This window comes from Hippocampus zosterae, chromosome 7 (genome assembly GCF_025434085.1).
Source record: "Hippocampus zosterae strain Florida chromosome 7, ASM2543408v3, whole genome shotgun sequence".
Classification (NCBI taxonomy): domain Eukaryota; kingdom Metazoa; phylum Chordata; class Actinopteri; order Syngnathiformes; family Syngnathidae; genus Hippocampus; species Hippocampus zosterae.
In genome coordinates this window covers 1,081,149-1,102,697 of record NC_067457.1, presented here as the reverse complement: position 1 = coordinate 1,102,697, position 21,549 = coordinate 1,081,149, and the positions used below count along the sequence as shown (strand labels likewise).

The window sequence follows — 21,549 nt, the reverse complement described above, 5'->3', positions numbered from 1 at the left end:
GCAGGGTGCCTCCAGAAGGCAGTAAAGACTAAAAGAGTAAAAGTCATGAGCTGAAAAATCTATCATAGGAAAATGGACAGAGGACACAAAAACACAACAGCAGAGAATATCAAAGTTTAACAAAAAAAGTCACTTTTAATACAGCATTTCTTAGAATAAAATCTTAAATACTTTGATACTGAATTTGCAGGGACATCTCCCTTTGAGATTTATATAGAGGCTTTTTTTTTGGTGCACATTTCCCTGTATTTTATCTTCTCTCCTCTGATGATTGGTTCAGCTGGCCCTGATGGTTTGATGCTCCTTTCGCTCTCTCTGTCTTGCTCTTCTCCAATTATTTCTATTCAACCCTTTTAAGATCTCCTTCTTCTACATCTCTAAATAGCTTCTGTACCTGCACAGAGGAAATTAATCTGTCAATCTGTCTGATTGGAAAAGTCATACCAACGTACCGTTCAGAACACAGTTCAAAATACACTTATAAGCATTTCAATAAAGACCATTGAAGACGGGCCAAATCAATGGCAGAACCTGAACCGAATAGAGCCTGCATTTTATCTTCTGAAGAGGAGAGCCAAGGGAGAAACCAACAAGAACTGAACGGGGGCTACAGAAAAGCATTTCAAATGGCGACGCAACAGCCTGGTGAAATCGGTGAGTGGCATGCGGTTTTTGCAGCTCAGTGTTATGCCACCAAATATGAAATGTTATTCACTCCAAGTCTGTTGCAATACTTTGGCTGGCTTCAAATGTGGGTAGCTTCAAACCAAAGGCGCTCTGCCCTAAGTTGTCAAAATACATCTCGATGTGAAGCCGGAAAGTTTCAACTAAACGGGCGAGCTGGCACGGCGCGCCCCGCTTACTTTTTGGGTGCGGTGCTGTTGACACTGACTGCTGGCTGTCATTTGGCTTTAAACCACATCAGCAGAAGCTCTGAGGCAAATGAATAATTCAATACATAAATAGTCAGCGGTGACAAGTGCCGAGACCACAGTATAAGAGCCGAGGAAGGACTTCATGCAGACACAAGTGCCACACTGAAAGGGCGACAGCAAAAAAATTGGGGTCGCTCCACCTCAGTCATGTCAGAGAAACAGACTGTCACGCCTCGCCCGCTCTTGGTCCCAGTACAAGGGATTCTTCTGCCGGATCACATTGCCAAAGACATTGATGCCGTCTTGGCTTTTTGTCCTCATCCATCGGACATTCTCATTGCTGCCTACCCCAAATCAGGTTGGATTGTCATTCTGCTTGTGTTCGCCGTCTCTTTTTAGGGGCCTATTGTGCCATTCGAGCGCAGAATGATGCCATCGTCGGCTAGTCTGCTTCACAGTCTTGGCTGACGGCTTTGGCATCTCGCATTTCTGACGTCCCGCGTCGCATTTCCATGTTCGTCCTTTGCGGTGCGGGTTTGTTTGTTTTTTCCAGGTTGGCCAGTTACCTTCCACATTCCCAAATCATGCATGTTATGTTCATGACATACTTCATATTGTCCACAGGCAAGATCGTAAGTGTGACTGTTTTTCTCTCGATGTGCGCCTTGCGATTGGCTAGCAATCAGTCAAGAACGCACACTATCGCTTGCCCACAGTCAGCTGTGACTCACTGCAGTTCCCCTGGCAATCCGAAAGAGGACAAATTGTAGAGCGATGGATCGATGCCGTGCATCCGAAGGCCAAATAAGTCGCGTGTTCTTGTACCTTTGGGTGACAAGGCTCTCAACTATCAACTCAGGCTCGACGTGGACGACGGAGATAGTCGACCAGCTTCTTCATAACGGAGATGTTGAGAGCTGCAGACGAGCCCCAATCACCGTCCGAACTGCTTTCCTCGAGGCTAGCGAGCGCGTGCGGCCAAAATCAGGTGCGTGGACTTTAAAGTGGGTCCCGCTACATTGTAGAGGTTTTCCAAATGAAATGTCCAGTGAGTGGGGTACACAGTTTGAAAAAAATAGAACCACAGATGGCGGAATGTCTTAAAAAAAAGAGGTTTGAATTAAAAAGGGATGATGACAACAGGAAAAAGTTGGGCCTGTCTGATATTTTTTATCTGTAATCCTGTTCTGCCACATAAAGAGGTGAAGAGGTAAAAGCTCCAATGCAAAATAAGAACTCTTGCAAGGAGCCATACAGGAGGTCAAAAGCAACAGGTAGATTGAACAGCCAAGATGGCTCAACCTGACTTGAGCTCTTGAGATCACTCACAGGGCCGCACACACAACACGACAAATGAGTGACACGAGCTACGATCTTGCTCACCGAGAAAATTCAACTCGTACATTAAGGCAGCGCTAACTGATCGATTTGCCGCAAATCATCAGGTCTCCTTCACCTGAAGGAATTGGTTCCCCCAAGAGTCATCAAGACGCACCTGCCAATCCAGATTGTTCCGGTCGGCTTTTGGGAAAAAAAGTGCAAAGTGAGTCGACAAAGGCCGAGCGCCTGCACAGGTGGCAACTCCAAACCGCCCCTCATCCGATAACGTGACGTGTGTTTTAAAGACCATCTACGTTGCCCGCAACGCTAAGGACACGGCGGTTAGCTTCTACTACTTCCAACAAATGAATTTGTCCAGTCCCGAGCCTGGGTCCTGGGAGAGTTTCGTCCACAAGTTCATGCACGGACAGTGTAAGTAAAGACATCAGGACGATTCAAGCAGGTCACTGACGTCCTGAACGTTGTCTCTGCAGTGCCGTGGGGCTCCTGGTACGATCACGTGAAAGGTTACTGGGAGGAACGGGAAAAGAGGGACATCCTTTACCTCTTCTATGAAGACATGAAAGAGGTAGTGAGGTCAAACCTCTGTCGAGTCATTTGCCGCTGGTACTTCTCTGTTCGCGAGGAGAATTGTGCATTTTAATGCAGCGCTTCTGCGTGGCTTTTGGTAAGTATACTTCTTGGTGTAGAACAGACTCGTTTTTTTCTCCTTTGGTTCCCTCACCCAGAATCCTCGGCGCGAAGTGGAGCGCATCATGAAGTACCTGGACTTGTCCCTCTCCGATGACGTCATCAGCCGCATCGTGGAGCTGACGACCTTCAAAAACATGAAGGAGAACCCAATGGCCAACTTCAGCTCCTTTCCGTCAGAGATTTACAATCAATCCATCTCCAAATTCATGAGAAAAGGTCATTCAGTCGCGATGACACCACCATCATGCAACTACGCACGCTTCAATTGATGTTCACGAACATTCGGTTTTGTTCTGTTCCCAACAGGAGTAGTTGGTGACTGGAAAAATCACTTCACGCCAGAGCAGTCGGCGGCATTTGACGAGGACTACGAGAAGAAAATGAAGCAAGCCAACATACCATTCAAAACTGAATTGTAACGACCTTTGCGGTCTTTCAATTTCTACGTCCGCATTTCTCTGCTGATGCGTGTGACGACTGCAGTTGACCATCACAGTCAAATAAAAAAAAAAAAAGAAAAAAAAAGTGGGGGGTTGGTTCTCATTTGTGAGGAAACTCGTTCATTATGCTTCATTGGAACGTGTTGCGAATGTTGTTGATCCAACTTTTTTTTGGGAGGGGGGGGTAGGGGGGGTTGGTCTAGAATAAAGCCAGAAAATGAGTTTAAAAGTGCATCATTAAATAAAGATTATTGTTCTTACTTTTCTCTTCTTCATTTGTCCGCGCGACTGCCATTACGCTGCCACCTGGTGGCCAAAAAGGGAACGCCGGAAGGTGCAGCAATATGTATTCCAGCATTCAATCATGAGCCATCATGTGATATTTTTACATTCTATTTAATTGTGCTATGACTCTCTTTTTGTGCAGCATGTATTATTGAGTGCTATTTTCCAATTTGGAATCACATTAGTCTTTTTTTTTTTCCTTGGGTGGCGGCTGCACCAGAATAATGGCATTTCCATTCCATTTCAACGGGTCGTGTAATTTGGCAAATTCCTAATTTGTGATTTCTGAAACAAGAGATGCTGTCGGGGGGCAGAGTCTTAGCTGCAACATTCAACAAGATGCATGACAGTCTTACGTGACACTGAGGAATGTCAATTGGAAACCACACGCCTGACTCAATCGAAATGCTTTGACTTTCAACGTGCTCTGCATATCCCGATGCTTAAAATCATGAATGTCACATGCATCAAAAGGAATACCGTCAAATGTCCTGTGCTCGGGTTTTTATGAACTTAATGTAGGTGGGTAGAAAGGGGCGTATTGGGAGAAAGAAGGGCGGACAAGGAAGCTAATCAAGAGACGTGAATGATGGATTTCATTTCGCAGTTTGGGGCAAGGAAGTTTGAGGTAAGCGAGCTGGGCTGAGTTGCAAAAAAGATGAGCGGTCGCACTGAGGCTTTGTTGGATTCAAAAGCAAATCAGCAGGACCCACAAGGTCAACGGCCCTCACAAGGGTTGCCGATCCAACCCGTAATCTTCAGGTTTGAGAGCCACCGAAACAGGGCAGGGAAAGCAGGCAATTATACAGGAACAGCAAACGCAACAGAGAATCTTCCGGTTTCTCTGCAATCCCATTTAAAGCGCGGTGCTGTTGACACAGCATAATTGAGTCCTGTTGTCCTCCCGATGATTAGCTCCAAAGCCCAAAGGATCGTTGGGAGGAGAAAGGACTTCATACTAACACACTGCGAGGGCTCTCTCAACACTTTCGGCTTGAGCTCAGTCATGTCAGAGAAGCAAGCGGTCATCCCGCGCTCGCACTTGGTCACAGTCGAGGGGGTTCGTCTTCCAGACCACATCGCCAAAACCCTTGAGGGAGTGGCGGCTTTCTCGCCTCATCCGTCGGACATCCTCATCGACTCCTACCCTAAATCAGGTTTGATAGCCGTCACGCTTCTCGTCATGTGGCCGTTTGCAGTTAAAACAACGACAAGATAATAAAACTGTCTGCATGACCTAACAGTAGAATTTTCTAGCAACGTTTTGAAAAATAATCGCCTCATCTTTATTTGATGTATTTATTCATTTGATTGGGAGAGTGCACATAAATCAACACAAGAACAAATAGTGTAAATGTGCCGGACTTGACATAAATGCTCATTTTCAGCCGTAGCCCCCCAAGGCAGGTTTATAAAATAGCACCGTGAGACGCAGAACATGTTAAGACTACAATGAGAGAAATAAAAACCAAATAGGGAAGCCATCATGAAAGAAATGACGCAAACAGTTGCAGTACTAAATCACAAGACAAAAAGACCAGGACAGACAAATCACTTTGAGCTACAAATTGAGCGTTTTTTTTTTTTTGCATCTGCCTGTCGTTTCTTTTTGAGTTACTATTTGATTATGTGTTCCTGGAGCAATCATTTGGAGATTTGGGATGTTGCGACGGCCGGGTCTCAATGAATGTTCAATGGGAATATAAATCTGAAGGAACAGATCCTGTCAGTAGTTAGGTGTTACGTCGTTTTGGTTTTTTTAATGTGCGGTTGCAAACAGATAAATCATCAACCCATCGCGTGAAGACAACATGCATCTACGGGCCGCTCGCGATTACATTCTGGGTATTCAAATGACACGATTGTCAACGCCCTCTGAGGCTTTGCTGGTTTTTAAAACGATGATGGGGGAGCTGTACGGCAAACATTCAAATCCACCGACCTTAGGCATGTCAGACAACCAGCCCGTCATCCCTCGCTCGCTCATTGTCAAAGTACGAGGGGTTTTTCTTCCGGACCACATCGCCAAAGCCTTCGAGGCCGCGTCTGCTTTCACTCCTGATCCGTCAGACATCATCATTATATCTTACCCTAAATCAGGTTTGATCATTATCCCGCTTCTTCTTGTGGTTTTTCAGCAAAATTTTTGGCTTAAGTGGGGCAAGTTTGCAGCTTTAAAAACAAAACACGATCTGTAATTAATATTGGTGCTTCGTACTTGGCCAAACCTTTTTCAATGCCACGAGCAGTCGAGTACACACATTGAGTTCTTACGACACGTGTTTATTCAAGCCACGTTTGAGGGCAGGAACAAAACGAGGGACTAGGCACACTGAGTGCATTTGTTCTGTGTCACCGCTTGAAATTGGCTCATATCGATTTTCCATATCACGTGTTGGCTGTTAAGCAATTTCATGTGCACGTTAGTTAAAAACGAGTTTGTGAAGTTACTCGGCGCAATTTTTTATTTTAGCATATAATTTATAATCGCAAATAGCTGAAGGGGAGTTTTCAACTCTTTACAAAGACTAATACGCACCGCCTTTTAGATTTGGTGTGTGTGTGTGTGGGTTTCTTTTTTTTATAGCTTTTTTTATGGCAAGTTGTTGGCAGCTAATTTTCTATTCTGCACTTGCGTCATGAATATAAAGATGCTGAAAGTGACGTCTGGATGATGTCATTCACTCTCAGGTGCTCTCCATGTTTACTGGAAGTCACAATGTGTTCTTATGCATTTACATGACCAGGGACGACATGGACCCAGGAGATAGTTGACCTCCTTCTTCATAACGGAGATGATCGGAGCTCAAAACGAGCTTCCATAGTCAAGCGCCACCCTTTCCTCGAGGCTTCCACTAGGCTAGGCAAACAATCGGGTGAGTTAGACCGCGACTGGATCTCGTTGGACCGTACGGGTACTCCGATCCAAGCATCCTCTCAAGTGCAAGGACACAGGCTGAACAAATGTAGCAACAGCATCTCTGTGCCCAGTGGAACCGCCGACAGTTCAGATATACAGTACTGTATTTGTTGTGAACCATCAGGTCTCGATCTCCTGAAGGAGATGGATCCCCCGAGAGTCATCAAGACGCATCTGCCGCTTCAGCTGGTTCCGGCCGGCTTTTGGGAAAACAAGTGCAAAGTAAGTTGACGTGGTCAAGCACCTGCGGGAATGACCAATCCCGAACCCACCCTCGTTTTATAAAGTGATGTGTTTTAAAGATAATCTACATCGCACGCAATGCCAAGGACACCCTGGTGAGCTACTACCACTTTCTTCACATGAGTAAGATCAGTCCTGAGCCCGGACCCTGGGAGGGATTCATCCACAAGTTCATGCGTGGAGAGCGTAAGTGCGAGTTTCAGCGAGTGAGGACAATTCGAGCAGGTCAGTGACGTCCTGAACGTTGTCTCTGCAGTGGGATGGGGCTCCTGGTACGATCACGTGAAAGGCTACTGGGAGGAGCGCGAAAAGAGGAACATCCTTTACCTGTTCTATGAAGACATGAAAGAGGTTGTGAATTAAGACCTCGCCCGAGTCACCTTCCTGGGGCTCATGTTTGTTTGGGGAAGGTTTTGCGCTCTGTGGGCTACTTGGGATCTCGGCAAGTTTATTACTGCATTGCCACTGGCTTAGTCTGTTCAGGGGTTGCATGGGTTTGGACTGGGATGTCAAGCTTACATCAAATGGCCGTTACATTACTATTGGAGTCCGTCAAAAGTCTCTCTCGGGGGGGGTCCTTGGGTTCTGGGAGGCCGGAAATATACGGGGGGTATCTCTCAATTCTTGACATAGTAATTCTATTTCTTTTTTGTTTTGTTTTGTTTTTTTGTGCCAAACCCTAGAATCCCAGACGTGAAATTGAACGAATCATGAAGTACCTCGACTTGTACCTCCCTGATGATGTCATCAGCCACATTGTGGAGATGACGACCTTCAAGAACATGGAAGAGAACCCAATGGTCAACTATAGCTTCTTTGGCAAAGAGATTTTTGATCAGACCATCTCCAAATTCATGAGAAAAGGTCATTCAACATTTATGCAACCACCATTAAGCTACTGCGTATATGTATTTCAACCGATTTTTACAACGGTGATAACTAGTCATCCGTTTTCTTTAAGCGGGAGTAGGGATCCGATTTCGGCTATTGGTTTTCCATTAGGCTTCATTTTTTTCTCATATTTTTAAGCATAATGTAATAAACTTGCAACTCCCATCCCCCTTTTAATGTGCTCAACAGGAGAAATCGGTGACTGGAAAAATCATTTTACGCCGGAGCAGTCGGCGGAGTTTGACGAGGACTACCAGAGGAAAATGAAGAACGTCAACATACCATTCAAAGCACAGTTCTAACGGGCTTTGCAACGTTGCAGTGGTTCCTAATTGGCTTTAATTATTTCTCAGATGTTGGGCGTTGCCACTGCAACATAACATCCCACTAAAATAGAATATAGTGACACAGTTGTTTTCTAGGTAAATATGTCGATGTTACAGGATTTATAATAGAGAAAGTACATACACTTACTACATCAACATTTTTTGTTCCACATGACCACAGAAGGAATTAAACTTGTATTTCATGGCACCGTGATACTGTTGTCTAATATTATGCAGTGTTATAGGACTTAACCGCATTCGGATTCTAAACTCAGTGTAATTTGCTTGTCACAATATTGACTGTTCCTAATTCACATTCTGAATATGTACGGTTGACTAACCAAACCTGTGCACGCCCAAAGGTTATGATGGTAAGAAAGTAAAGTGCAAACATAATTACATTTTAAATTTAAATTTTAATTAAATGTGCATTTTATTATGACTGGTATGTAATTCAGATGACAGAGAAATAAACAGGGTACACATTCTGGTCTAGTCTCATTCACACTTAAGGATAATTTAGTCTTCGGTGTACATAACACACACGGGGGGGGGGGGGGGAAGAAAACTTAATTACATCACTTACTTTTTGGGGGGGTCCTCAACAGGAGAAGTCGGTGATTGGAAAAATAATTTTAAGCATGAGCAGTCAGCAGTTTGACAAGGACTAGGAGAAGCAAAAAATGAAGCAAGTTAACATACAGTTCAGAACAGAAATCTAACAGGTTTTCAGTGGGCACACATTACACGGGGGGAAACCGTTTCACTTTTCTCAGAGTCTTGAAATATCTTCGTTTCTTTTTACACACAAGAACAACAATAAGCAAAAAACATGGTCAACTCGCATAAAATTGTGTCCATGCTAACACCAATATATTATTGTACACACCTTCTGAAGTTGAGATAGTCCCTAAAGCTGAGGGGCTAATTATGAAAGAAAATGACAAAATGGCGCTTAAAACCCGAAAATACTGTACATTGTAGTGGTCCGTAATACGCACACAAATCAATAAACTCAGCGCTCATGCTTGTCACAAAGGAAAGGGAATTTGTACTACAACTGAAGGGGAAACTATTATCTTGAAGGTTGACACAACGCTAGAAGATTCTTGTGATGAATATTCATACACCCACCTGAGTTTCACGCTAGCTTTACCAGCCGTTAATTTTCAATTTTCGCGCGGTCGTCGTCTGCTCGTCTTATTCGACCTGGTGCAATCACGTTACCCCGAGCGCTCTATGGTGACACTGCCACCTATGGGTGACATTTGTCCTAGCACACATAAAAATGGCTCCTCGACAGTCTCATAAGAATAAAACATAGTGTTCTAAACATAACTAATCCACCATTCATACGGCTTGTTTCAACATTGAATTAGTCTGAAAAAGAGGGCAAAGATATATCGGACTCCTTTCTGAAGCCTAGATATAAAACACTTCTTATTTAACACAAAACATACTGTATATATTACTCATCAATAAAATATGCTCAGCAATACAGGTACACGAGTTTGTCATCATCATTTTATTTCATCTCATCGCGTAAACAATATATAAGACCAAAAGTGTTGAGACTGCGTGGACATGCCCAACGTGCGTCCAGAGACCACTGACTGCAGCTAGCCGAGAGAGTTGAATCCCTGGCCGCTGGATGGATGTTGGCTTTTTTGCCCTTCATTAATGCAACCCTACAGCACACTGTGCAGAGCTCACCTAATGCAGGGTGCCTGCAGAAGGCAGTAAAGACTAAAAGAGTAAAAGTCATGAGCTGAAAAATCTATCATAGGAAAATGGACAGAGGACACAAAAACACAACAGCAGAGAATATCAAAGTTTAACAAAAAAAGTCACTTTTAATACAGCATTTCTTAGAATAAAATCTTAAATACTTTGATACTGAATTTGCAGGGACATGTCCCTTTGAGATTTCAATCTCTTTATATAGAGGCTTTTTTTTTGGTGCACATTTCCCTGTATTTTATCTTCTCTCCTCTGATGATTGGTTCAGCTGGCCCTGATGGTTTGATGCTCCTTTCGCTCTCTCTGTCTTGCTCTTCTCCAATTATTTCTATTCAACCCTTTTAAGATCTCCTTCTTCTACATCTCTAAATAGCTTCTGTACCTGCACAGAGGAAATTAATCTGTCAAAAAGAGGGGGTGCAGGGGGGAAATTGCAGTGCACTTTTAAGTAGCTTTCCAAATGTTTTTTGGGAGCGTTTCCCCCCCAAAAAACGGACGCAATCAAAGCACATGGGAAAAAAAGAGCTTTTTTCCAATGCATTATATGATTGGGGACGGATGTGAATTCCTTTTTTTCCACGTCAAATCAAATAAAAGCAAGCGACTCGGGACAGAAAATATGTCATTCAGTGACACGTAAAGCATTTTGTGATATACATTCTGTCCATGATTAAAAGCGATACTAATACAGTACTACAAGAGCGACTATTCTAGTTCTAGACTAGAAATATACAGTATGTGTACAAAAAAATGTAAATACAAACAATTTCAGTGGTACCTCAACCTAAGAGTGACCCCACTTACTAAGTTTCTGAGATTTTGGGGGGGTTTGAGTTAGGAGCAAATATTTGCATTACGACGGCTGGATGGTGGCACGATACACGTGACATTTGGGCAGCAACTGACCAATCCTTCAAAAAAGAGGCAAAGTGCAATAAATAAATAAATAATCTAACTAAAGTGAAAGCGAAGAAAATTGCACATTCGGTTAGCTTCAAGATAGGACATAATGCAAAACCCCATAGACGGGCAAACAAAACTAGTACGGACGTTGCAACAATTCAAAACATTTAAACGGCTTATATTTCTCACACAGGCAGAAAGAGCACACATTCTCTGAGAAAGGGTCTAATTGGATTGCAGTTTAGTTGCAACGGTCTTGCACTGACTTTCAGCGTTCTCCACAATGTTTTGAGCGACAAGCGTAGCTCGGGACAGAGTAAACTCGCAAGTCAAGGCACCACTGTCCTGACTAACACACTAGAGAGTGAGTGTTGCTGCTACGTTGGTGACGTGGACATGAATGCATATGCGGAAAACTTAAACGGACTGGTGTCATGTGACATCCAGTAATGGCTACAAACACATGGCTTAAAATACATAAATATCCAAAATTATTTTTTTGAAAGTACAGAATGCAAACCATGCACATGCCTGATGGATGTGCATGAGGATAGCTGGGACGAAACACTGACATGCATGGAAACAACAAATACCAGCAGTACGTGGCAGATATATAGTACCTTTCTTTTAGTTACAGAGTAACGGTGATGTTGGACTGAATTAGCCTGGAAATCAACAGAAAGGGTTAATGCGATAATGAATGGAGGGTCAATGGCATGATAGGTGTGACTGAACCTGGAGGATGGAATCCAAATTTGTTAATGATGTTAAAAAAAAAAAAAAAATCAAGTATACGTTATAGTCATGAAATCGGGGAATCAGATGTTATTTGTCGTTGGTCTGAAAGAGCTGGAATGCAGAAATACTTACACTCAACATAGTTACGGGCAGCAAACTTCAACACCTCGTCAATCAAGATGACGGGGAAGGAAAGTTTGAGGACCATCATCCACTGGTCAAAAGTCAAATGGGTCAATTTGAAGATCATCTGAGGGGGTGTGAAAGGTTTAAGAGTCAGCGGAGCAGCGCGTAAAGCAACTCTGGCCAGTGCACAAACTTACGGGCAGAGGGTCAACATAGATGATCATGAAGTGCAAGGACATGGAGAGGGTCATGGCAGCGAGAAGCCACATGTTGCTCCAAGGAGGCATGCGGATCAGGGACTGGTTCTCAGACAAGCTGAAAAAGAATTAAAAAAGAATGCATCCACTTCCCTCGACCTGGTAGATTGCTGTTCACACTTTTCTTGGATTCGTGGAAGTACCTGTTGAGAGCATTGCACATCTCAATGGTGACCAGTACGGACAGAGCCATGGTCATGGGCGGAGAAGCCTCAAAGATTTCACAATCAACACCGGAGAAGTCCTCGTTCTCGTCGTGGCACTGCATGAAGTGGGACTGAGAGGAGGAGAACTTGGGGTTGAATGCATGTCTGAACACGGAGGCTTGCGAGACGATTGAGAGCCACTTACCAACTGGTGGTAGGTGACTCCTGGACCGGTGGTGTCATAAAGGAACCACCAGGCGGCTCCACCAACGGTAGCAGCACCGACATATCCTGCAAGAAGGCCCAGGGTGCGTTATTTAAAAAAAAAAATTAAAAAAAGACTACAATCTCGATAAGCCACGTACCACCGATGGCCATGTATCTGAAGAACAGCCAGCCAGAGATCAAGGGCTCTTTGGGGGAGCGTGGGGGCTTATCCATGATGTCCAGATCAGGAGGATTGAAGCCCAGAGCGGTGGCGGGCAGACCGTCAGTTACAAGGTTGACCCACAGGAGCTGCACCGGGATCAGAGCCTCGGGCAGACCCAGAGCGGCAGTCAGGAAGATACTAGCAAGACAAACACAAAGCGATCAAGCAAAGGCCGAGCTGGAGACGGCGAGCTGAACATTTGGAAACGGGGCACCTAAGCATCTTTTCTTATGTCTCCAAATCCCGACAAGTTGGTTTCAGGCCTTGGGCCGACCGTTTTCCCGATTCTCTCGCTTACCAGACAACCTCGCCCACGTTGGAGGAGATGAGGTAGCGAATGAACTGCTTCATGTTGTTGTAGATAGCTCTGCCCTCCTCCACAGCAGCCACAATGGAAGAGAAGTTGTCGTCAGCCAGGACCATCTCAGAGGCAGACTTGGCAACGGCAGTGCCAGAGCCCATGGCGATGCCGATCTCGGCCTTCTTCAGGGCGGGGGCATCGTTCACGCCATCACCGGTCTTGCAGCGAGAGCACAAGTCAGTGTTTGACGTCTAGTCGCGCTTCATCGTGATGGTCCCGTTCGGTGGACTTCTTACCATGGCGGTGATGTCATCGTAACCCTGCAGGTACTCAACAATCTTGGACTTGTGGGCTGGCTCCACACGGGCAAAGCAGCAAGCTCTCCGGACGGCCTCGGACTGCTCGTAGGTGGGCAGATCGTCAAACTCGCGTCCGGTGTAGGCCTTGTTTTCCACATCCTCGTCCTCACTGAAGATGCCAATACGACGGCAGATGGCGATGGCGGTTCCCTTGTTGTCACCTGAAGATGACGGACAGGAATGAATTTGGTGGCCGTCGCGGACGTCACGGTTCCAGACAACACAAGTGAATACCAACCGGTGATCATAATGACGCGGATTCCGGCCGCTCGGCACAGCTCGATGGAGCCGGTCACCTCCTTACGAGGGGGATCGAGCATTCCCACGCAGCCCACAAATGTCAGGTCAGTCTGTGAAGAAGGGGTCCCGGAGGGGTGGGGCGGGGCTTTTCAGACCTTGTGAACTTTCGTACACTCTTAATTTGACGGGCAGGCTCATCAAGCGCTAACCTCGTAATCGGCAAACTTGGTGGAGTCCTCCAAGTTCATCTCTTCGGGCTTCAGAGGGTTGTCGCAGGTGGCCAGGGCCAGGCAACGCAGGGTGTCACGGCCGGTACCCCAGTCCCTGATCACGGTCATGATCTTCTCCTTGATGGCGTTGGTCAGGGGGACGCGGGTGGTGCCGACGCGCACGTACATGCACCTGTCGATCACGCCTTCGGGGGCGCCCTGCGGAGCCACATGGTTTTGACGTCTGTGCTGGGCAAGTTGAAACGTTTGGCTCAAGAGAAGGGCACCAACCTTGACAAACATCTTGGCACTGCCTTCACCCTTGGTGGGAGTGCAGTAGACGGACATGGACTTCCTGTCGCGGGAGAACTCCAGAGTGAAGTTCTTCTTCATGAGCTGCTTGATGACCTGGAGACCAAGAAAGACATTTTGGAATTGTGTGAACATTTTTCCCCATTGAGGTGAACTGGGATGCCCTTATTCGGTTCCCAACCATTCATCCGTGTCAAGCGCACGTTCTTATCAAATTAGGGACTATAAGAAAGCCCCACAATTGAATTGGATATGAAGAGAATGAAAACAAATGAGGAGTCTTACAGAGCAGCAAGCGTTGGCCCTCTCAATTTTGGACAAGTTCTTCACGTTGGAGTTGAACACGTTCATCTTCTCTACCAGGCAGCACAGGGCGGTCTCGGTGGCCTCACCGACCTTCTCGTAAATCTTTTTAGACTGGGAAGACAGAAGACCACGATGGCACGTCACTCGAACGGTGGAAGTGAATGTTCCGATGCGGAAAATGCCGACTTTACCTCGTTGTAGTCCAAAGAGGAGTCATTGCACAGTGCGCAGATGGTGGCGAGCTCCACAAGTCCGTCGTAGGCGCTGCAGTTGGTCTTTGCACCAGCCTGGGAACTGCGCATCAAGGACGGAATCATTTTTTTTTAATTGATGGTTCAGGCTGGTAAATCCCCGGAGAAGGCCCAGGAACCAAACGTGCAGCCCACCGCCGTCGCAAGAAATCCTGGTTAGGAATTGAAAACTTACACCTCGCCTTCCGGGGTGTACTTTGATCCGGAGATATCGAAGGCGTCGAGGTCAACGTGGCTGCCCTCGACCCTCTTGACGACAAACATCTGCAGAGGCGGACGTCGTCAGGAAGCACGCAAGACAACCTGCTGTGGCCTCAATGACTTTTCCAGTGCACCCACCTTGGTCACACACATCTGGTTGGTGGTGAGGGTGCCGGTCTTGTCGGAGCAGATGACAGAGGTGCAGCCAAGCGTCTCCACAGAGGGCAGGCTTCTGACAATGGCGTTCTTCTTGGCCATGCGACGGGTCCCGAGGGCCAGGCAGGTGGTGATGACAGCGGGCAGACCTGAGACATAAAGGGTGACCGTGTTTGCTCGGTTGTTTTTTGGGCCATGTACACAAGACATTACATTTGAGAGTCGAGATGTTCTATGCCAAATAAGAGCTTTGGAAATCACTTTCAATCCGTTGAAAGAAATTAGGAGCAGCACACCGTATATGAGCGTACACATGCATGAATGACATCATTCAGGCTTTGACTGTAAAGACAAATACAGACTTTTGGGCGCGTTTGACTCACCCTCGGGGATGGCGGCCACAGCCAAGGCGACGGCGATCTTGAAGTAGTAGACGGCACCGCGGATCCAAGAGCCTCCGTGGACGGGGTCGTTGAAGTGGCCAATGTTGATGGCCCAGACGGCGATGCAGATCAGAGTGATGACCTTGGACAGCTGCTCGCCGAACTCATCCAGCTTGGCCTGCAGAGGGGTCTTCTCCTGCTCGGTGGCCGCCATCTGGTCGCGGATCTTCCCGATCTCGGTGGAGACTCCGGTGGCGATGGCCACGCCGATGGCCTTGCCGGCGGCGATGTTGGTGCCCTGCGGTGGAGAGGAGGAGAAGATGAAGCTGAGGGCCATGCGGAGGGGATGGAGGAAATGAAGGCGGTGGGAGAAAGCTTACAGAGAAAAGCATGTTCTTCTTGTCCTGGTTGACGGCCCTGGGGTCGGGAACCATCTCGGTGTGCTTGATCACACTGACGGACTCACCTGACAGACGCAATGGACATTAGATACGGAACCACCCGATGGATTTGGGGTAAAAGATGCACTGGAGTGAACTTCATTTTTGCCTAGTTTCAATACGTTTTGCACAAAGAGCTGAACACAGGAGATGTATTTTCACAGATCATACATCTTTTGTGATATTTTTTTTGGGCCTTTTAGCTCCTTGCTAGAGCGTAGCAAGTTGTGTCAAAAGTACAGAAATGTTGAGCAGGTGGACAGTTGCTGAGATCACCTGGAAAAGTTGCAGTGCATTTTTGCAACATCAAGGAAATTTCACCCGAGGCCAGGCTATGCCAGACTGTTTTGTGAATAGCGTCAGAACAGCTTACCGGTGAGGATGGACTGGTCAACACGCAGGGTGGTGGACTTGATGGAAACAAGTCTGATGTCAGCGGGGACTTTGTCACCAACTGGGAAACAAGACAATGAATGATGATCAAACCTCGTAAGCTTTGCCGTATTTTACGTAGCTTGTGCCACTGCCTTCCTCCACATTTCTTGACCAGCCGCTAACAGTTCTGGTCATTCAGACATCTTGGGAACCCTTACCGTTGCCACGGACTGCAGAAATATAATGACCTCCTGAGAGAACATGAATTATTTTCACACCCCATAACATTCAAGTGACTGTAAGGGAAACCCTCGCAGCATTTCTATACTTGATCCATGGATTTCAGAAGGGTGCGCAGGGTAAACCGATACCTGGTGAGAATGAAGCGCTGTTTTTTTTTTCTTCTTGGAGGGCGGGGGGGGGGGGGGGGTCAGCCAGAGGGGCAACAGGTGTACATGGTCAAGGGAGGGGAGAAGAGGTGAGGCAGGTGCTCACCGGGGTATTTATACTTTGTGATTTTGTTTTCCTGCACTCAGCATGTTTTCACAGGCCGGCGGCAGCTCTGCCGGCCCTTGCTTGGCATTGCCTTAAAAAGACACGACGCTTCATCTGCCGCTTTCACCATACGGTCAATCATTCAATGTAAAGGTGCTCATCTTTGGCCGACTCTGTCCGAGAGGTACTTGTTGAACGACGTACATGTTGTCCTCTCCGGGTGGCTGCGTTGAATATTTGAAAAGCGGCATCAAAATCACACTGAGGGCTATTTATGTTCTTTGATTTTCAGTTCTGGTTAATGTATCTATCTTTTTAATGGTAAAAATGTTCTGAACCCTCACCAAAATAGCACTGAGATCCATTTTTAATACTATGAGTAATCTAAGAATATAATGTAATAGTAGTATTTTAAAAGTAAACATAAAAATTCCATTAGCGCTGCCAGAGAGGTATTTATTCAACAATATGTTCATCATTGTGGTTGCACTCTGCTGGGAGCCGTTTCTAATATTTTGACCTTGAGCAAATAATTAAACCTCGAGCCGTTTTCGAATATTTACCTTTGCACAAATCAAAATGCGGTCGTTCTATGGAGCAACTACGACACATGATTTCGAGAAAAATAAACAACGGGATCATTTCCTGTGGGTCGGAATCACCGTTGTCGACAAGATTGCCAAAAGGAAAGCGTTGGCATCTTACCAGACACCTCCACGATGTCTCCGGGGACAATTTCTCTGGCCTTAATCCTCTGCACGCTCTTTCTGTCAGCACGGTAAACTTTGCCCATCTCAGGCTCGTACTCCTTGAGAGCCTCGATGGCATCCTCAGCATTACGCTCCTGTGCACACAAAAATGCATACGAGTGAAGAAAAAAGGAGGGGTGGAGCAGGAGGGGCGCGGTCGGATGCCACAATCATGTCAACGCGGCCGAGTCGGATAAAAACAAAGCTGCGGGTCTTTGGTCACGCATTGTCCTGCGCCTGACAATGAAGAATGACAAACGCTCTCATTTTAAAAAAAAGCCTCGGCATGGCCGCAATGACGTTCCTCCACTGACAAGATGCCCGACAGCAGTGCCAAGCACTCAACGGCATGCCTGCGGAGGCGTTGGAATACCGCTACATTTGCAATCAGCCAATACCTGCGTGGACAACATCTGTCGTACGCACGGCGAGCTTCGAGCATTTATTAGACATTTTTCTGACATGTTGAGACTTTTTCTTCCCTACATTTGAAAACAGACATGTGGGAAGGTTACTTTTTTTTCCAACCTCTGCAGATGACAACATGAGAAAAAAAAAAAAAAAGATAACACTTGAATAGATCGAGGTAATTTGGGTTGATTGAGCTCTTGGGGACTTACTCCGTTTTGGAGAAGAAGAAAAAAAAAATCAGTTTTCAGAACCAGTACTTTTTTTTTTTTAAACTTTTACCGAAGCAATGTAGTTGAATTCAAGTGTCCTTTTGCCACAGGTCCAAACGCAATATTAAAAAAATCCTTATTGCGTGTGCCCGTTTGTGGCGTAAAGTGACATGTGTGACATTGTTTACGTACGTTGCGCCCAAGCAGCTAAAAGCTATTTTGAGGCTCGCCCGCTGTAAAAGTGAGAGCGTTCCAGGCGGGCATGAAACGGAGGTAACCGGAGAGCGTGTTCCTTCTGACATCACCGTAACGGGATAGGCGTGTTATTGGCCAATGTGCCAGGCAGCCCCCCTCACCTCCTCAAGCCCCTCCCGTCCCGTCCGGCCATCGCACTGACCTGCCACACTCCGACCACAGCATTAGCGATGAGGATGAGGAGGATGACGAAGGGCTCCACGAAGGCGGTGACGGTCTCCTCGCCTTCCTCAAACCAAGCCAGAACCTTGAAGGACAAAGGGAGGGTCAATCATAGGTCAGCTGCAGGGGAAGGGGGGGGGGGGGGGGACTGAGGGTCAAGGGTGCAAAGTGGCTCTCAATAGAATGCTGTGAGCTTATCTATTTAGATTAAGGGAGTCCAAAAAAATTACTTTGGGAAAGTGGAACATTTCAGTGTTCGAAATTTGACAGAAAGAGAATTCAATGTGACAAATTCAATTTCAAACTTTGGTGGCAGTGATATACTTCCATAATGCACTTTCTTCCGTTCATTGTTTTTTTTTGTTTTGTTTTTTTTTAAAGATGTGGCCCACAATGGAAATAGTCTGGACACTGTAGATGTCCGTGTAATTTAGAGAGAGGAAATGACTGCGCTCAAGTCATTTTCGAGATTACTACGAGTGCAATAAACATTTAATAAATCATAAGTCATAAAAATGACAGATTATCATCGTATGGCAGGTGGAGACATAATGTGGTGACATCACTGTTATTAAGTGGATCAAGACGCCCTTGCAACTTGGAGCCCATCGTTCCTTCCTTGATCCTGACCTTTCTCAAAGGATTCAGTTTCTCTCCTCAGCTTCGGCCTGCCCTTAAAAAAAAAAAAAGTCGTCCCTCCCTCAGCAACCCCCCCCCCCTTCACTTTTATGACACCCCCTCCAAGCCTCCCTCTCGCCCTCAATATTTGCCTTCTAAGGCCATCATGACAGCTGGTGGTGAAAGCTGGCTGGCGGAATTAATACACCTTCTCCAACAACACGCAATTTGTCTCGAGTTGTCATCTTCTGAAATACACTGAGGGCTCTTGGAAGACGAACCGGAGAGGCATGGTTGGAGGGGGCTGGGGGTGGGCGCTTTGGCCTGTGAGTTCAAGACGTCTTGACAGGACTTGTCGTCCCTCGCACCAGTTTTAGAGTGCGGCTTTCAAACGCCAGACGTGGTTAGGCAGAGGGCCGGTGTTTACTTACAAAAGAGATGCAGGCGGCCAGCAGCAGGATTCTGACCAGCAAGTCCTCAAACTGCTCAATGATCAGCTCCCAGATGCTCTTGCCTGAGAGGTGCAGACAAAGGACAAATCCACGTAATAGTCTAATGAGGGAAACTTGTGTTTGGCACGGCGGATTGTGAGGACCGCGAGGTCACGTTCGAATCGAGGCAATTGGACTCTTTGTGTGAAGACGTTTCGCCTGGAATGCAAAATGCAAAGGGCTTTTCGGTGTGGAGTCTTTGGTTTACCAACTAAGGACCTTACTGATCCAAAAGAACGCGTTTGAGATTTCGTGATATCTCCGGTTCTTCCGTTGTAAAATTTTCACACCTCATATCTAAAACTGCAGACATCCGAATACGCCCAAATTTTTAGTGTGGCAACTCTTGTTTTTCCAATTCTGAAATTTTGATGCTGAAGGAATCAAAAGACCTGCTTCCGTTTCCGATTTGAAGGGCGAACCCTCTGATTTTGGCACTGAAGAACCAGAGGTTTCGCACTTCACATCAAAAAGTGAAGACTGCACATTTTAAATTGGCACCTCGACAAGCCAGAACATCTCCACCAAATAAGAAAAGTCCAGTTCCCTTGATTCGACCTGACCTGGATCGGATCACACGGCCACAGGAAGAAGAATGTCACTTGAGGTGTTTGGAGGCTGGGCTCGGAACACTTACCCTCCTCAGCGGGCAGCTCTGAACAAGAAGAGGAGACAAAAAGAGATCAGAGATTGGGCTTCGTGACATTCACGACGCACAAAGTTTTGTTGACTCCAAAGAATAAAGCCAAGCGATGCACAGTTAATTAGTCGGCGGTGGTCATTCGTGTCACATATCATTAAAGCCTAAGCCATCCAAGGGCCGCCCCCTTAGAACCCTGCCTAAAATTATCCGAGCTCCCCGGCCCATATATCAGCCAGGAAGCTTCTTGAGCCTGTCACCTGTCTCTCTCGCTCTCCAGCCATCTTCTTTGGCTATCTTTAAATAGCCCCTCAAAGCCCTCAAAGATCTCTGCTTCTCAATGTCTCGCTGCGTGTCAAGCAGCTGTCGCAAGGCCTCGCTAAAAAAGCCATGGCCGTGCAAGCAGAGACCCCCACCCCCCCACCCCCGCATCGCTCTTGCAGGGTCTACGCAGTCTTACCGTTGAAGCCATACTTGTCCAGATTCCTCTTGAACTGGTCGGGGGTCAGACCCGAGTGCTCGTTCACGCCGAAGTGAGCCAGGCATTCTGCCGGGTTCTTGGTGTGTGCGTTCTCCATCCTGTTGGGATAGATAAGGGACGGGCCGTACGACGGTTCCTGTCCGCGCTCTCCCGATGGGTCTACTGGTCTACAAGTGCGTGCACCCTGGATCCACCGCCCTTGCCCTTAAGTGGCACCCTCCGATTCAGGAGTGCTGGTCTGACAGAAAGAGCGAATAAGTGCATACTTGCTCAGGGTTTTATACCACCTAAGGGGTCCCGGGATTGGTGGCCACCCCCTGTCGGCACACGCCTTCGCATGCCAACATAGGGGGCGCACATGGTGACTGGGAGGGCTCGCCATGGGGAGGGGGTGTGGCGTGAGGTGGAGCGATGAGGAGGTGAGACGGTAACAGCGGGTACAAGGAGACTTGGATTTGGGGAAAGGAGGTGAAGCGCTTGCGGCGGGTCGGAGGGGGTGTCACCGCAGATTGAAAATGGGATCTGTTTTTGGAACATGCGTGGTCAGTGGAATAAGACGAAGAGACAAGGTGAGACAGCGACAGAGGGGATCATGCGGCAGGAGTTTTTTTTTTCCCACCCCCTCTGTGATGGGTGGGGGGCGGAATTCATTGAGTGACAGATCAACTGCTTTCTGCTGAGGAAATTGGGGGAGTTGGGGGGCTTTTTACACTAATTGCTCTTCTCTAACAAGGAGCTGAATGGCAAAATTCGCAGCAGGTGTTTGATCCATGAATGGACCAGTACATTTCCTGATTCAAGCAGATTTGATATTTTACCGGTCCTCCCCAAAGCTGAATGTCTACCTTTGTTTGGCGTAGAACTTCACTCCTTGGTCTTCAGCTGTTGTGCAAAAGTTCTGACCTCTGTGATAGGGGGTGGGAGGGGGGGGGGGCTGCGATTGGGGTCGGCCTGTCAGTGTTTCCCTCACGACGGCGCAGTGACATTTAACTCAATCTCCCAGAAGGATCGTGTTTCCCTAACCTCTTACGCGAGTCCCCGCAACCCGCTTCCTTCTTCAAGCCGCAACACGGTGCGAGCTGGGGCAACCGTGGGGGCGCAACATGCCAGGACATCTTGCCAGGTCTGAGGGATTACCATGTGCCACATTA

General features: G+C 46.8%; 3 protein-coding genes and 1 long non-coding RNA gene across 8 annotated transcripts; 2 read left to right on the top strand and 2 right to left on the bottom strand.

Annotated features, from left to right (window-relative positions):
* Positions 1 to 112: 112 nt before the first annotated feature.
* On the bottom strand, positions 113 to 20,665 carry atp2a1l (ATPase sarcoplasmic/endoplasmic reticulum Ca2+ transporting 1, like). 5 transcript variants are annotated; one of them, XM_052072079.1, is made up of 23 exons: positions 20,378 to 20,665; positions 19,915 to 19,932; positions 19,218 to 19,300; positions 18,149 to 18,253; positions 17,088 to 17,226; positions 15,886 to 15,966; positions 15,453 to 15,538; positions 15,073 to 15,370; positions 14,672 to 14,838; positions 14,508 to 14,596; positions 14,273 to 14,375; positions 14,061 to 14,192; positions 13,464 to 13,871; positions 13,253 to 13,364; positions 12,952 to 13,175; positions 12,653 to 12,873; positions 12,290 to 12,492; positions 12,130 to 12,215; positions 11,922 to 12,055; positions 11,719 to 11,836; positions 11,528 to 11,645; positions 11,278 to 11,322; positions 113 to 388 (listed from the first exon to the last, which is right to left on the bottom strand). In XM_052072079.1, the coding sequence occupies exons 1-22, from the start codon at positions 20,493 to 20,495 to the stop codon at positions 11,318 to 11,320; spliced, it is 3,048 nt and encodes a 1,015-aa protein (XP_051928039.1). In that variant the 5' UTR covers positions 20,496 to 20,665; the 3' UTR covers positions 113 to 388; positions 11,278 to 11,317. The 5 variants fall into 5 exon arrangements, with proteins under 5 accessions (XP_051928039.1, XP_051928037.1, XP_051928038.1 ...); XM_052072078.1 differs by lacking the exon at positions 113 to 388 and adding an exon at positions 9,845 to 10,130; XM_052072080.1 differs by lacking the exons at positions 113 to 388; positions 11,278 to 11,322 and adding an exon at positions 9,845 to 10,136 and having other exon boundaries at positions 13,464 to 13,682; positions 13,755 to 13,871.
* LOC127604796 (sulfotransferase 1 family member D1-like) lies at positions 987 to 3,609 on the top strand. Its single transcript, XM_052072096.1, has 7 exons — positions 987 to 1,233; positions 1,735 to 1,863; positions 2,321 to 2,418; positions 2,501 to 2,627; positions 2,690 to 2,784; positions 2,945 to 3,125; positions 3,216 to 3,609. The coding sequence occupies exons 1-7, from the start codon at positions 1,083 to 1,085 to the stop codon at positions 3,326 to 3,328; spliced, it is 894 nt and encodes a 297-aa protein (XP_051928056.1). The 5' UTR covers positions 987 to 1,082; the 3' UTR covers positions 3,329 to 3,609.
* LOC127604793 (sulfotransferase 1 family member D1-like) lies at positions 4,464 to 8,422 on the top strand. The gene is made up of 7 exons (XM_052072092.1): positions 4,464 to 4,791; positions 6,382 to 6,510; positions 6,679 to 6,776; positions 6,857 to 6,983; positions 7,054 to 7,148; positions 7,481 to 7,661; positions 7,878 to 8,422. Exons 1-7 carry the CDS (start codon positions 4,542 to 4,544, stop codon positions 7,988 to 7,990), a joined length of 993 nt encoding a protein of 330 aa, XP_051928052.1. The 5' UTR covers positions 4,464 to 4,541; the 3' UTR covers positions 7,991 to 8,422.
* LOC127604800 (uncharacterized) lies at positions 8,611 to 9,360 on the bottom strand. The gene is made up of 2 exons (XR_007963412.1): positions 8,904 to 9,360; positions 8,611 to 8,681 (listed from the first exon to the last, which is right to left on the bottom strand). It is a non-coding gene; the product is annotated as an uncharacterized LOC127604800 (long non-coding RNA).
* Positions 20,666 to 21,549: the final 884 nt, after the last annotated feature.

Coding starts and splice junctions, on each gene's coding strand:
- LOC127604796 (XM_052072096.1), top strand. CDS start 1,083: ATGTCAGAGAAACAGACTGTCACGCCTCGCCCGCTCTTGGTCCCAGTA. Junction 1,864..2,320: donor GCGCGTGCGGCCAAAATCAG/GTGCGTGGACTT, acceptor GCAAATCATCAG/GTCTCCTTCACCTGAAGGAA. Junction 2,419..2,500: donor TTTGGGAAAAAAAGTGCAAA/GTGAGTCGACAA, acceptor TGTGTTTTAAAG/ACCATCTACGTTGCCCGCAA.
- atp2a1l (XM_052072077.1), bottom strand. CDS start 20,495: ATGGAGAACGCACACACCAAGAACCCGGCAGAATGCCTGGCTCACTTC. Junction 15,371..15,452: donor AGAAGAACATGCTTTTCTCT/GTAAGCTTTCTC, acceptor TCTCCACCGCAG/GGCACCAACATCGCCGCCGG. Junction 12,056..12,129: donor GAGTCACCTACCACCAGTTG/GTAAGTGGCTCT, acceptor TCCTCCTCTCAG/TCCCACTTCATGCAGTGCCA.
- LOC127604793 (XM_052072092.1), top strand. CDS start 4,542: ATGATTAGCTCCAAAGCCCAAAGGATCGTTGGGAGGAGAAAGGACTTC. Junction 6,984..7,053: donor CAAGTTCATGCGTGGAGAGC/GTAAGTGCGAGT, acceptor TTGTCTCTGCAG/TGGGATGGGGCTCCTGGTAC. Junction 7,149..7,480: donor TCTATGAAGACATGAAAGAG/GTTGTGAATTAA, acceptor GCCAAACCCTAG/AATCCCAGACGTGAAATTGA.